This window comes from Tupaia chinensis, unplaced genomic scaffold (assembly GCF_000334495.1).
Source record: "Tupaia chinensis unplaced genomic scaffold, TupChi_1.0 Scaffold145870_1, whole genome shotgun sequence".
NCBI lineage: Eukaryota > Metazoa > Chordata > Mammalia > Scandentia > Tupaiidae > Tupaia > Tupaia belangeri.
The window spans coordinates 156,423-172,679 of record NW_006205727.1 but is presented as its reverse complement, the minus strand read 5'-3'; the positions used below and the strand labels follow the sequence as shown (position 1 = coordinate 172,679).

At 39.1% G+C, this 16,257-nt stretch overlaps 1 protein-coding gene and 1 pseudogene across 9 annotated transcripts in view; one reads left to right on the top strand and one right to left on the bottom strand.

Moving 5' to 3' along the window:
- Positions 1-3,951, top strand: part of LOC106733896 (60S ribosomal protein L31 pseudogene) — a 21,751-nt pseudogene extending 17,800 nt beyond the window's left edge.
- PPHLN1 (periphilin 1) overlaps positions 1-16,257 on the bottom strand; it is a 119,838-nt gene that overhangs the window by 28,815 nt on the left and 74,766 nt on the right. For all 9 annotated transcript variants that reach the window (XM_006168542.3, XM_014584209.2, XM_014584210.2 and 6 more), the window contains one exon: positions 10,451-10,591. In XM_006168542.3, coding sequence (XP_006168604.1) covers positions 10,451-10,591 — 141 coding nt within the window. The remainder of the gene's footprint in view (positions 1-10,450; positions 10,592-16,257) is intronic.

Below are 16,257 nucleotides of genomic sequence, written 5' to 3'. Positions count from 1 at the left end.
GCAGCATGGGCTCCCCCCAGGGGGTGATTTCTTTTTTTTTTTTTTTTTTTTTTTTTGGAGAGGTTTTTGCTATAGGGTCCGTGCGCTTGCCAGACAGACAGACAGAGACAGAGAGACAGAAGGCGAGAAATCACCCCCCAGGGGGGATGGCCACGCTGCAATCCCTTCTCCTCCATTCTCCTCTCGGGATCTTGGGCACATGCGCAAAAGCGTCCGACATGAGTTTAAGCCACCGGGTTCGGGACTCAAACCGTGGTTGACTATGTGGGAGTCCAGCAACATAGCCATTACGCTAACTGCTGGCCCGTGATTTTTAAAATTTTTAAATTTAATTTTATTCATTATTATTTTTTTTAATTTGATCAGAGAGAGAGAAAGAGAGAAAGTAAGCCACCAGATCCCAGGTCTCAAACTGCAGTTGGTCATATGGGAATCCAAAGCCTTAACCGCCAAGTCACCTGCCGGCCCCAAGAATGACATTTAAATGTAGGTCTTAAAGATGAAAAGCAGTTAACGTAATGGCGATGTCGCTGGACTCCCACATAGTAGACCGCGATTCGTGTCCCAGACCTGGTGGCTCAAAACTCACACCGGGCGCGTGTGCGTGTGTGCCCAAGATCCCGAGAGGAGTACGGAGGAGAAGGGATTGCAGTGTGGCCATCCCCCCTGGGGGGTGATTTCTCGCCTTCTGTCTCTCTCTGTCTGTCTAGCAAGCGCATGCGCTCTGTAGCAAAACCCCCCAAAAAAAAAAAAAAAAAAAGCCACAGAGACCGTTTTAGGCAAAAGTCAGCATTAACAAAGGCCTGCGAGAGAGGGGAAAGTACGTCACACTGCGAGGAGGTCATAGGACAGCAGCACAACTAATCATGAGGGTGAACTGAAAGAATGTGAACGGAAAAGTAGTAGACAGAGTCTCTACAGTCATGGAGAAGAATCTGGATTTTTATGCTAAGTCTAATGGACACAATTGGCAGGTTTCAAGCAGGTGTATGATTGGGGGGGGGACGACACCCACTGTAACATTCCATGTGGCTAGAGAGAGTTTCAAAGTATTTTGGAATACTTTTCTTTGTTTCAAATTACTATTTTTCATTTCTTTTAGGTGGAAAATTCTAAAATATTAGCTATTTCCTGCCTTAGTTAAAAAAAAAAAAAACTACAGTATGTTTATTTTTTCCTTTTTTTGAGTACACTGTAAGTGCATTTCAACAGTTAAGCTGGGTTCTGATTTTTTTTTTTTTTTTAAATTTTGACTTATTTATGAGAAAGCATGAGAGAGAGAAGCACCTCCCACAGGGTCTGGTCATACCACAACCCCCTTCCTCCAGTCCCCTAGCCTGTTGGATCCTGGGCACTTTCAGACTGACTGGGCCAGGTATTCAAACCTTAATTGCCACGTGGGATCCAATTCCCTTGAGCATACCATGAAGCCAGCTCAGTTATGGGTAAGTTTAATTTTTGACACTCGTCTCTTTAACTGTGAACTGTGCAATATCTAGTTGCTTAAGAACCAGGAAAACAGAACTGGTTGTACTTCATGGTACATAAATAATTGAGTTAAAAACTAAAACCGGCTAAGTTTGTGCCATTAAAAATTTTCTTCTGGTCTGGCCTCCTAGCACAGCAGTTAAATGCTGTAGAAGGAAGTGGAAGCCAGATCCTACATAGCTGACCAAGGTTCGAGTGCCCACCCCAGTGACTTGAAAACCACATTAGACAGGGACCAGCAGATGATGTAATGGTAACATCACTGGACTTCCACACAGTAGACTGTGGTTCGAGCTCGGACCCAGTGGCTTGAAGCACACTGGGTGCATGTGTGTACATGCCCAAAATCCCAGGAGGAGAAGGGACTGTGATGTGCCCCGCCCAGCCTGTGGGGAGGTGGGGGTGGTGGGTGGGTGATTTCTCAATTTCCGTTTCTCTGGCCAGTGCACGCACCCTAAAGCAAAAACCTCTCTACAAAAATAAAAAAAAGAAAGAAAGAAAAAAAGAAAAGAGAAAGGAAAAGAAAAAGAGAAAGAAAACCACACCGGGTATGCCACAAACCCAGGGTCCTGACAGGATGAATAGGAAGGACAACAGATGTAGGATGACTGACTAGGCCCTATTGGTGTTTGTGTGTGGGGTGCTTGATCATACACTTGCTTTCTTCTTGCACATTCATGGCCCTGTGCACTGAAAAAGAAAAATAAATTTGCTAGAGGGTGTGTGTGCTCAACTGAGAAAACAGGAGAAAGGGAGAAGAAAAGAGAGAGAGAGAGAGGTAAGAGAGAAAGCAATCCTCCCATGGAGGATGGTCATGCTGTAAGCCCCTCTCCTTCATGTCTCCCTCCTTGGGGATTTTGGGCACATACGCACATGCACCTTGTGTATTTTTCAAGCCACTGCGTCCAGGACTCGAACTGTGAAGATGGCTGTGTAGGATTCAGTCTTAATCACCACACCACTGTGTTCCCCTCGCCAATGTTTTTTTGCCAATAAAATCACCTTTACCACCTTATTAATGAGCATCTTTTACTTAGTAACAACCAAAGTGCTCTTGGTCAATTATCACTAAATAATCCAGTTTGTCTTTTCTACTCTTACTCAAAGAATCCTGTGAATTGTTGGGAAAAGTCCAAAACTGCAATGATTTGATCCTCCATAAACTCCTTAGTGCCTCTTACTGACTTTAGATCAATGTGAAACTTGAGGGATTCTAAGCCCTTTCTACAACCAATTCTGGAACTCCAATTGCTAAGAGAACTCCCCACTTCTCCCCATTTCCCCCTACTCTTAGCAAACTATGTCTTCTAAAACTTATCTCCTCTGTGCTTCAAAAATGCTGCCACTGTATTGTTCTCCCCAGTTACAAAAAAAGGTTTCTTTGAATTTTCAAGGTTAGTTCCTCTTTCTGTACTATTGATAATCCCTTCTTGCTTCGTCAATTATTCCATCTTTCATTATACATTTATTGATTTTAGTTTGCTAGATGGCACATGTGCTCCCTGGGAAGAAACAGAGAGAGAAAGCACTTCCCATGAAGGATGGTCACGTTACAAACCCTTCTCCTCTATTTCCACCCCCTTTCAGGATTTTGGGAATGCACACACATGTACCTGATGTATTTTCAAGCTGCTTGGTTTGGGACTTGAACCATTAAGTCACACATGGAATCTAGCTGCCTTAACAACCATGCCATCAACTGGCCCTCCATTCTTTTTTTTTTAATTTTGCTGTAGGGCATGCGTGCTTGCCAGACACACACACACACACACACACACACACACACAAAGTAAGGAAGCAGCCCCAGGGAGGATGGCCATACTGCAAGCCCTATCTCCTCCATTCTCCTTTCAGGATTTTAGGCAGGCACACACACATGCTCAGAGTTCTTTTCAATCTAGTGAGTTTGCTTCAAACTGTGCAGACCACAAATGTGGGATCCAGCAGCCTTAATCACTAACCACCTTAATTTTGTCAATATCTACACTATGAAGTTATTCCAATAAATGCAGTCCCCGTACTCTTTTTAAAATCTTTGGTGTTTCCCCTTTCCAGCTTAGGCCCGGCAGAAGGGCTCCCGCAAAGAAGGGTGGTGAGAAGAAGAAGGGCCGTTCTGCCATCAACGAGGTGGTGACCCGGGAATACACCATCAACATTCACAAGCGCATCCATGGCGTGGGCTTCAAGAGACATGCCCCTCGGGCACTCAAAGAAATCCGGAAATTTGCCATGAAGGAGATGGGGACTCCAGATGTGCGCATTGATACCAGGCTCAACAAAGCTGTCTGGGTCAAAGGAATAAGGAATGTCCCATATCGAATCCGTGTGCGGTTGTTCAGAAAACAAAATGAAGATGAAGATTCACCCAACAAGCTCTACACTCTGGTGACCTATGTACCTGTTACCACATTCAAAAATCTACAAACAGTCAATGTGGATGAGAACTAACTGCTGATTTTCAAATAAAGTTATAAAACAAACAAACAAAAAATCTTTGGAGTTTCTCATATTATCCTTACTCTTTCAGAAGTACATAAAAATAGACAAGATGTTCGGATAGATGGTCAGACTGATGGCCAATTTTTCTTATTTCCCGTCACAGATTCTCATGTACTGGTTTTTCTGAATTTTGGACACCATCACCTAATCCAGGCTCTCATTATCCCGCACCTGAAAAGTAACCCAAGCATTCTATATGGCCACACTAACCTTCCAAGAGGCATCCTGATCTCTATATGCAATTACTCAAAATTCACCAGTCAGTCGTTTGAGTTGCATGTGCTATCTGGCAATAGAACTCAAAGACTTTCTTGGCATTCCAATTTTTCAGCAATAGTTGCAATCCACCTACCTTCATGAAACTCTCCTGAGTTAGTACTTACTTTTTTTTTTTACCAACAAATTTCAACAAAATACAGTTTATAATCACACCCTTTTCTATACTACCTTAGTTTCTCACTCACTACTTGGAGATTGTGCCCTTAACTTACAACTGAATTGTAGTATACTAGTTGAGTTCAAAACAGAATATACAGTAATCTCCACTTGTTCATGGTTTTGCTACCTTGGTTCAGCCATTGTCCAATATTTTGAGGAGACCATAGAAAGCTTTATTAATAGCCTCCATTAGGTATTACAAGTGAAGGTATGTCTCAAGACTTCCAGAGGATGCCTGAAATCATGGACAGTACTGAACAATATGCTTTTTACCTATTAGTGAGTAAATACCTCAATAAGGTTTTATTTATAAATTAGGAACAGTAAAAGATTTAAAAATAACTTAACCATAAATTACAGCAATTACAACAGTATATACTGTAACAAATGTTATGTGAATGTAATCACTCTCTCAAAATATATTATTGTACTATACTCACTTGTTTTTAGACTGTGATTGACTGAGTGTAATTGAAATCATAAAGCAAAACTGCAGATTAGGGGGGACTACAGCATATCCTTCTTGATTTGCATTGTTCATAGCCAGTCAGAAGAAGTATGGGTGACTCAGAGACTCTCAAAGTGAGGCTGACATCTGAAGTAGGACAGACCTGTTTGGGACATACCTATTAAACTGTGGGCTCTGCACTAACTCTGGCCGGTTAGTATGAATGGAAGTGCACTGTATCTGTTGGGACTGAAATATTGAGTTGTTGGTAAAGTCATGACATATTTTTTCTGTACAAAATTGTGTCATGATTTTTCCAACAACCCAATAATTTCCTCCAAAGCCTTTCTATCAAATCAGGACAAAGTTCTTAATCCCATTTTACAAAACTTGTAACACTCCTTTCAATCCATCACAGTAAGTAAAATTTTGTCAATATCTACACTATGTAGTTATTCTAATAAATGCTGTGGCTTGGGAGTAGAATGGGGGAATGAAGGCTATAGAGAGGGAAGAGAGAAAATATGAACGTAAGATCTGATTTTACCCACAAATGAACTACGTGCAGTTGTTTATTATTTCCAACAATTCTCTATTTTCCTACTTATGCTTGTGTTATTCACCATTACTTAGAAACTTTTACTTCCAATCTCTTCCTTTGACAATCCTTCCTGAATTTTAAGGATCCAATCAAATGTCATTTTCACACTTCCCAGACTTAAGTGGATCTTCTAGTCCATTCCATTGCCAATAACAGAAAATACCACAGTCTGGGTAACTTAAGAGACTAGAGCTTTTTTTTGTTAATGGTTTAGAGGTTTAGGAGCCAAGAGCTACATCATGGTGAGGGTTATCTGGCTGCATCTCAGCAGGGGGAGAGCCAAGGAGCCTGCATCTGTGTACATGCTAGGCATGTATGCGTGCATGCCCAAAATCCCCAAAGGAGACTGGAGGAGAAGGGATTGCAGTGTGACCATCCCCCGGGGGTGATTTCTCGCTTTCTGTCTATCTCTCCAGCATATGCACATGCCCTATAGCAGAAAAATCTCTCTTTAAAATAAACTGAAATAAACTTGTATAACAATGATTCGATACAACAGTAACTTTCAAAACAATGCACTCAACAAATTCAGAATATGTCTTCTTTTCAAGTATATTTGTCACTTAGGTAAACTGACCATGTATAAAGCCACAATGTAAGTTACAACAAATTTAAACACTAAAATTCTGAAGAATATGTTTTTTGGATTGTAGTGGTTTTTAATTAGAAGTTTATTTAAAAAAAACAAACATACAAACAAACAAAAACCTGTGTGGTTGGGGCCAGCAGGTGGAGTGGTCGTTAAGGCAATAGACCCATGGCAAACACCAGTTTGAGTCCTGGACCTGCTGGCTTGAAAATCACACCAGTCACGTGTGCATGTGTGCCCAAGATCCCGAGAAAAAAAATGGAGAAGGAACTGTAGCATGGCCATCTCACTTGGGAGGTGATTTCTCACTTTCCCTCTCTCTCTGGTGCACACATCCTATGGCAAAAAACTTTAAAAAAAAAAACCCAAAAAACAAAAAACAAAACAAACCTGAGTGATCTAGCCACGGTGGTACAAGTAATAGGAGAGCTGGTGCACAATGCTAGAGGTCATTTGGGTGACTTTATATATTTATTTATTTATTTTGAGAGAGAGATTTTTGCTATTGAGCAATACATTTACAGGAAAGACAGACAGAAAGTGAGAAATCACCCCCTTGGGAGGATGGCCATGCTGTAATTGCTTCTCCTCCTACATTTTCCTCTTGGAATTTTAGGCACACTCGCACATGCGCCTCGTGTGAGTTTTAAACCACAGTCAGCTACATGGGAGTCCAGTGACGTAACCATTACTCCATCTGCTGGTCCCCATTTAGGTGATTATTAAACTAGGTTGGGCCCATAGTAAACTTGTTTCACTTAGAACAAAAAGGGAAAGGGGGGGGGGGGGGGAGAACAAAGCCAGAAGTAAAGAGGTAAGAAGTAAATAGCCCAAACTCTAAAATTGCTGAGAAAACCACCCCTGAGAGCTAAATCTTTATAGTAAATTTGATACAAAATATTCCTAGGATGTACTTCATACGTAGTTAATATTCCAAAGGTAAAAAAAGTATTGGGCCAACAGATGGCGTAGTGGTTACATCGCTGGACTCCAACAAGGATGACAACAGTTCAAGTCCAGTACACAGTGACTTGATTATCATGCTGGGCACGTGTAAATGCATGCATGTCCAAGATCCCAGGAGCAGGGACCAGCAGTTAGTGTAATGGTTATGTCGCTGGACTCCCATGTAGCTGACCGTGGTTCAAGTCCCGGACCTGGTGGCTAAAACTCATGCCGGGTACGTGTGCACCCAAGAGGAGAATGGAGGGGAAGCGTGGCCATCCTCCCTGGGGGGTGATTTCTCACTTTCTGTCTCTCTCTGCCTTTCTGGCGAGAGCATGCGCCCTATAGCAAAACCTCTCCAAAAAAAAAAAAAGATCCCAGAAGAAGGGATTGTGGCATGGCCATCCCCCCTGCAGGGTAATTTCCTACTTTCTACTTTCTTTCTCTGTCTCTTCCCATCCTTCATGAGTCTATGTACCATCAGGAAAAACCTCTTTAAAAAAAAAAAAAAAAAGTATTATTTAACACTACTAAAACTACTTGCATGGTGATTTTTCAATTCAGAAAAGGCTTTTACATACATTAGGTTGTCAATGCCATGAGAGAACTTGTAATTAATCCCACTCAACATATGAGGAAAAAAAGCTCTGAAAACTTAAAACACTAAGTGAAAGGATCCAGTGTTCACTAACCTGTGTACTATTTATAAATGTTCTTGACGTTAAGTACTCAGAGACAACCCAAAATTGTTGACCTACAAAAGTGGAATTGAATAGGGAGGGACAGACATTTGGAACCACTAGAGGAAATCCTCACCTGACACTGGCAGACAATGGATAAGAAAGATGAGAAAATTAAGTTTATGCTTGGGCTTAAAGCACGGGAAACACCTTGACTGGAACTGCTTGGTAACTGGGCACGTTCTGTTTCAGTGATAACGCCCCCTACACATGTGGTCCAGGATGGCCTCTTCCCCTGTGGTACTTGTACCATTTTAAGTATGATTTTTACAAGGCTTTGTATATAAACTATATAAACTGTCTATATTTTGTATTTTTATTGCAAAATGCTTCCTTAATCATTATAAAACTTCCTAATTATCAAGCTTCCTAATTGCAGATTTCTATCAGGTATAAAGTAACTAACTTACCTTTAAATGTAAAGGCTGAGCTGCTGGATTTCAACATTTCAAGCACGACATAACTACCTTACAGAGGAAGCTTTCAGGTGAAATTCCGTAAGATATAAATTTCACTCCTGTACTACAAGTTTCTGTACTAACAGCATGACAGAATCTGACTGGTACAGTTTAGCTTTCAAAAACTTGAAATCTGGCTAAAACAAATTATTTACTTTTAATTTGTTCTGAGAACAAAGTTTTTTTTACTAAATTTATATGCGTAAATTCTGAACAAGTGGTTGGTAATAATGGATGGTTAAATACAGTAGAGTAGACTTGATGTCTAGACAAGATAATGGTGAGAACTGCACTTTTAAGAACATTCGTTACTTGCTCTGATAAAAAGGAAAAACAAAGAATGTTTCTATTATGTCAAGTTAGTATGAAATCTTTAAATTCATGCCTGCACAACAATAGATACAGCCACTACTACTTTAAAAACAATTCCACTTTAATCCATAGTATGCTAAAAGCTGATTCTTTTCCAGGTCTACAACTTTAGTTAGCCTTCTGAACAAGACTGTACATTTGGTTAATCTATTTCTAGTCTCTTTACTTTAAAAATACTATAGGGGAAAAAATGCCCACAATAAAAGCTGGTGAGAACATTAGGAATCATCAGGCTGGATAACAGCTGAAACCAGACACTGCACGAAGAGAAGAGCCACAGCTCTCACGCTGATTAAATGTAGTATCTTATTCACAGAAGAAAATATGTCCTGCAGAATTCAGTAACTCATCCAATACTACTTACTGACTGACTGGCATAACAGTGGTATATTTGAGGTTCTTTTTTATAAAAAGCATTTTGTTTTAACATATGAGAGAGAAAAAAAAATTCAGTTAAATGTCAGATTAGCTACACAAAACTCATCTAACTGAGAAGCAAGCTTTAGTGTTTAATTTTTAGCATCATTTAGGCAGGAAAGGACCAAAGTTTATTTAGTTCGCACTTTTTGGAAGAAAAGCTAATAAGTAGTCCACATGGCTGCGAAAAAAGGGTCATGGTGTAGAATTCAAAATAAAATATAAATGAATACATTAGGTTGGGCTGGATCTGCAGCAAGGCAGTTAAGCACTGTGTTAGGAAAGTCAGATACCAATAGGCCAACCAGGGTTTGACTTCTGGTACTGGCAACACTAGGCAGTCCCTCTGGTGGGAGAGAAAAAGGCTTCCTCTTTCTTTCTTTTGCACATGCACCTCTACCATTTTAAAAAAACAAACAAACAAAAACAACTAGATTAATCCAGTCCTATTGCAAAATCTTATTAATCTATCAGCTAATGACTAGACAAATGACTTCTGAATTATGTTGATTTTTCTAAGCTAACTAGAGTAAGGATAAGGGCTCCTAAATGGCTAAAAAACATTTATTTGATCTTCCAAGTATGACTTTAACAAAATAATGGTTTCAGTACAACAAATATATATTTAGTTAAGTCTTTTGAAGACAAAACGAATAAAAATACCAAGATACTCAATCCCTTTCATCGAGTGTCCTAGATATTTTCTAGTTCTGGCAGGTAGGGCAGTGGTTAAGGCGCTGGACTCCCACATGGATGATGGCAGTTCAAGTCCGGGACCTGGCGGCTTGCTTTCTCATTTTCCCCTCTCTGGACAAATTTTAAAAAATAATAATAATTAATAAAATTAAATAATTACTTTAAAGAGTATCAGAATGGCATTTTCTCTGTATCTAAAATAATTCCTATTTATATTTTAATAATAAATCATTACAAAAAAGATGATCAATCCTTCTTCCAATAGAGAACATACTTATAGGTGGAAATACAAGGGTACTTCAAAAAGCTCATGGAAAAAGCTTTTTATTTAAAAAAAACAACAACGAAAAACAGATGGGGAACTACACTGTTCAATAAAATGACTGTGATATCAATTCAATTTTGACTTTTTTTTTTTTAAGTTTTTGCTATAGGATGTGTGCACTTACTGGAAAGGGATGGGGGCTGAGGACGATGCCATGCTGCAATCCCTTCTCCATTCTCTTCTCAGGATTTTGGGTATGCAACCACATGTTCTCGCTGATTTTCAAGCTACCAGGTCCAGAACTCAAAGAACATAGCTAGCCACGTGGGATCTAGTCACCTTAACCTTTGTACCACCTGCCGGCTCACATTTCCACAATTTTTTTTAATGATCATTTCAGAGTCACAGTGGAAAAGGCCAAATCAAACATATTCATTCAATAAATACTTACAATGTGCACAGTGATAAAAACTTTAAGAAGTCTGTATCCTCACCTGTTCTATCTCTTTGGTTTTTGATGCTATAGCTTTAGAGCGACTGTTTAGTTGACCATCTTCAAATAATTCTATGCCATCTGTTGCATTTGACTCAGGTTCTTCTGGCTGATCAATGAACAATGGTGCCGGGGTTCCCGCCTTAAAAAGAATTAGAAAACTCTCGTTACTTTCCTAAAAGACATAGAGTATTTTATATGTCTTTGTATAGGCACTAAGCGGCAGATTTTACAAAGAGAAAACATTAGGTTGCACCTGTTTTATAGATAGAAAGCTCTTTTCAATTTCAGTATGCATAATGTTCATACATGAAGAGGATTAAAAGAAAATGATTGCTCTTTTTAATTTTAGGTAGAAGAAAGCCTCTAGGGTTATTCTATTCCGAAATTATATTTCACAGTAATAAAAGATACCATTGGAAAGTTCTGTCCTGTGACTAGTCCCCGTGCAATCTATTTAGGGAACGCCGAGGTAAAATAAGTGAGAGGTATATGAGGCATATAGGAACATATTAAGGGGAAACATGGGAGTAGGTTCTACTTTCAGAAGTTAGAACATCTTTCTCCTGTAGCCTAAGGATTCATTAAAATGAATTAAGAAGAAAACACATAAAACAATGATTACTTCTATCTTAAGTCAACAATTCAATATTAAATAAATAATCCCATTGTCAAGAGGTAATTCCCTATCAATATACTATCAATTGTATCAAAAAAGAAGGGGGGATTAAGAAAAGAGTACCTATATTTACACACATATATATGCAAACTATATCTGAGAAGATCGTATCTAAGGAAAAAAGGATAGAAGAAGTTACCTCAGTAGGGACAACTTGGAAGTCAAGGGTAAGACGAAAGGCACTCTGACACCTTCTGAATTTGTGTACGTACATGTATTGCCTACTAAATAAACCCCATAGCTTTCTTTCCATATTTGAGTAATATATTTAAAGGAATAGAAATAAAAACATAAAAATCATTTAAGAAATAAATTTTAACATCAGAATCAGGTTTCTAACTCTGGTTATGACATCTGCATTAGTCTAACTCATGGCAAGCTCTCAAACTAGCTATCTCCTCTTATCTCTGCCGACTGGAAAGAAATCTTGTGAAATAAAAGGAAAGCTAATGACACAATATATATGAAGCTTGAATATAGAACACGGGGTGCATAGTAACAAGGGTATAGTTTTCCCGGCAGTAGATAAGTAATTTAGAACGGAGGCCAAGAAAGTTGGGTTATTGATACTGCCAGTATTCTGGTTACCACAAGGTCAAAATAACTATGCCGTTAAATTCTGTTTTAGTCAGGACAACGTAATAAAAAAAAGGAAATTGTAGAAATTCACATTCATTCATACAGGAATTTCAGGTTTCATTATAATTCTAGGCTACTATGATTTCAATGTTTGTCCCCTACAAAAATAATGTAGAAATTTAATTAACAATGTAATGATATTGGGAGGTGGGATCATTAAGAGGCGATTAAACCATGAGGGATTTCACTTCACACTAGGTTTAATGTTTTGGTTTTTTTTTTTTTCTTCCGGGGGAGGGGGAGGAGGTTTTTGCTATAGGGTGCATGTGCTCACCAGAAAGACAACAGACAGACAGAGAGACAGAAAGTGAGAAATCACCCAAGGGGGATGGCCATGCCACAATCCCTTCTCTTCCATTCTCCTCTTGGGATCTTGGGCATGTATGTACAAGTGCCCGGTGTGAGTTTAAGCTGTCGGATCCAGGACTCAAACCGCAGTCGACTACATGGGAGTCCAACAACGTAGCCATTATGTCAACGGCTGGTCCCCCAATGTTTTGTTTTGTTTTGTTTTGCTATAGGGCAGGTGCGCTCACCCAAGAGACAGAGAGAGACAGAGAGACAGAAAACGAGAAATCATCCCCCAGGGGGGATGGCCACGCCGCAATCGCTTCTCCTCCATCCTCCTCTCGGGATCTTGGGCATGCACGCACACACGCCCGGCGTGAGTTGAAGGACTTGAACCGTGGTTGACTACATGGGAGTTCAGTGACATAGCCATTACGCTAACTGCTGGTCTCCCCTCCCAATGGTTTTGTAAAAGGGTTTCTAGGTCGAACTGGCAGGTGATGTGGTGGTTAAAGGGATGGACTCCCACATGGCCAACCACAGTGCAAGCCCTGGCTTGCTTTCTCATTCCCCCCACCACTCCCAACTTTCTCTAGTTAAATTAAAAAATAATAAATAAAATAAAATTCTTAAAAATATATATATAAAGTTTTCTAGGTGGCTCAGTGTCTAAGGAGCTGTACTCCCACATGGCCAAACAACTATGCTTAAAATCTAAGACCTGGTGGCTTGAAAGTCAAGCAGGAGGCATGTGCTTCCATGCCCAAAATTTTGAAAGGAGAATGGAGAAGATGGGATTATGGACTGGTCATGTCCTTTGTGAGGGGTGATTTCTCACTTTTCCTCTCACTGTCTCTCTGTCTCTCTCTCTCTCCAGTGAGCACACGCACCCTAGGGCAAAAACAATAAAAAAGGATTCTAAGAGTATGCTCTCTTTGCTCTCCCACTGTCACGGAGGAACAGTGTTCCTTCCCTGTGGAGGATGAAGGGTTAAAGGCACTATCTTGCAAGCAGAAACCAAGCCCACGTACTACACCTGCCATCACATTGCTCTTGGACTTCCCAGGCTATAGAACTCGAAGAAAAATACTTCTATTCTTTGTAAAGTACCCAACCTCAGGTATGCTGGTATAGTAGCACAAAACTAAGACATAAACTTACACACAAAAATGTAAATTGGTGAAGGACCAAACAGTGGTACAGCTGTAAAATGTGATCCTTGCTCTGCAAGGCTGGACCACATAGAAAAGGTCCAAATTTAGTTTCACAGAGCTCTGTGAGTGTGCTGGGCACACGATACTGTGATCCAAGGCTGATGAAGGCTGGGGGTGGATGGTGGCATTAGAGAGTGAAAAGTGATATCAAGATCCTATTAGAGATGCTGTCCATCTGTCTCTTTCTTCCCTTACTCACTCACTAGTGGTAGAAATTAATAAAATTTTTAAAAAGGGGAAAAAAGCCCTCAATTGTCACTAAAAGAGTTAACTAATAGTTTAATTAGATATATACTAAGAAGGTGGCACAGTGATAAAACATGTGCCTGGTGTGATTTTCAAGCCACCAGGTCCAGGACTTGAACCAAGGTTGGCCATGTGAGAGTCCAATGAGATAATCACTATGGCATGTGTGGGTTCCCACACATAAACTCATAGCATCAAAGAAAGGCCTTTTTTCTTTCTAGGTTATTTTTTTATCAAATCAGGTATGAGATTATATATGACCTAAGCCAACATTCTTTTTTCTAAAAGCATGGATCACTAAAATAAATTACTATCTAATAGCCTGGGAACAAATGTTACTATCTGAAGAAAATATTATGGTGAGACTAAATTTATAAAGCATATCATAAAGTTTTTCTAATGGCTTTATTTTTAGTATGACACAGTAACAATCTGACTTGAAAAATATTCTATACAGAGGTATAAAACTGATGCTGCTGTTCAACAGTAATGACGTACTACACCAAGTAACAAATATACTATGCTAAGTGCAGGGCTACTCTCACACACCTTGCCTTTGATTCAATAAAAGATCTTGTTTGACCTATGATCCCTCTTACAGATTTTTAAGGTTACCTGTTTTTTATTTATTCAAAATCTAGCAAACCTGGGGCAGATTTTTGACAAAAAACACATAGGTCAAGAAAAAGTCTTTCTAGAGTTAATGACTGACAAAAAACACATAGGTCAAGAAAAAGTCTAGAGTTAATGGTACTGACTATTCAGTGTCAAGATCCATTCAAAGAGAGAACATAAGTAAAATATTTACTTATGTAAATATTTATTTATGAGAAAGGTACCTAGTGAGATTTCTATAAGCAATTAAGATACATTTAAAAAAAAAAAATAACAGTGAGGGGGCCAGCATATGACACAGTGGTTACAACATGGACTCCCACATGGCCAACCACGGTTCGAGTCCCAGATCTGATGGCTTGGAAAGTCACATCAGGTATGTGTGCGTGTGTGCCAAAGATCCTAGGAAGAGAATGGAAGAGAAGGGATTGCAGAATAGCCATCCCCTCCTACAGAGTGATTTCTCACTTTCCCTCTCATTATCTCTGTCTCTTTCATTTTCCAGCGAGCACATGTGCCCTATGGCAAAAACCTCTAAAAAAAAAAATTTTTTTTTTAAATGGGAGAAGAGGATGATGGATATACTATTATCATTCACACATTCATGCATACTAAAAGCCTAACTATACATATTTGTTAATAAAGCCTTGATGATTGAAGATAAAGAAGTAGGCAAACAAAATGTTGGTCTTTTTGGAGAATTTGGTATTAAAGACGCCAAGGAAAATTATCAATACTACATAATAGCTTCTTTGAAGTATATGTATATATTATTTAAAAAACAAAAGATTATTTAATTTTTATTTATTATTACTATTTTGAATTTGACCAGAGAGAGACAGACAGAATGAGAAAGAGAAAGTAAACTACCAGATCTAGGATTCAAATTGCAGTTGGCCATGTGGGAGTCCAGTACTTTTTTTTGTTTGTTTTGGAGAGGTTTTTGCTATAGGGCACGTGCACTCGCCAGACAGACAGAAAGAGGCAGCAAGACAGACAGAGAGAAATCACCCCCCAGGGGGGATGGCCACGCCGCAATCCCTTCTCCTCCATTCTCCTCTCAGGATCTTGGACACACACACACACACACACACACATTTTTTGTGAGTTTTAAGCCACAGGGTCCAGGACTTGAACCATGGTCGACTACATGGGAGTCCAGCAACACAGCCAGTATACTAACTGCTGGTCCCAGGGAGTCCAGTACTTAACCACTATGTCATCTGCTGGCCCCATATATATTATCAAAAACCATTTTTCTAAATTTTTAAAGAAACTAGCCAAATGGTCCTATTAAATGTATTACTATGGGGCCAAGAGATGGCACTGTGGTTAAAGGGCTAAACTCCTACACAGCCAATCATGGTTCGAGTCCCAGACCTGATGGTTTAAGAATCACACTGGGTGTATATGTCTGCGTGCCCAAACTCTCAGGAGCAAAATAAAGGAGGAGGGATTGCATTGTGGCTATCTCCCTGGGGGTGATTTCTTACTTTCCCTCTCACTCTCTGTTCTCTCTCTAGAAAGATGTGCTTTATGGCAAAAATCTGAGGGAAAAAAGAAGTATTTCTGTATTGTTCACGCTTTTAAATAGCATTGGTAAAGTGACAAAGAAGGACTTTCAGACGTTGATACATTTGCTACTCAAGAATATGCATAAATATCTATTATTATAACTATAATAAGGAAATCATGACCTATTTTAAAACAAATAATATGTAATTCACAGATTAGCATTTTAAAAAAGAAAGACTTCATTTGCATAAATTCTACCAGGATTTGTACTTTTTTATGAGTGGTGTACATTATTTAATTCAGAAAGAATCTTCATGGTGTATAATGACGTAGGTAAACATGGTATTCTTATATAGAATTCGAATGCTTGATCTCTTTTATCAAAGGAACTTTCATAAAAATCACCCGGAAGTATATCCAAAAGAATTTTCCTTCAAATATAGAGAATTTGTCATAGTACAGAGATTTTAGTTTCTCTGACTATATATCAAAATAATTCCTCTATTATCAAATCTTGAGTCTGAAAGTTTAATTTTGCCCATGAACGTTTGATATTGCCCTTATGAAGAAAATGTTATAGTTTCAATAGAAGAACTTCAATTAATTCTCAAA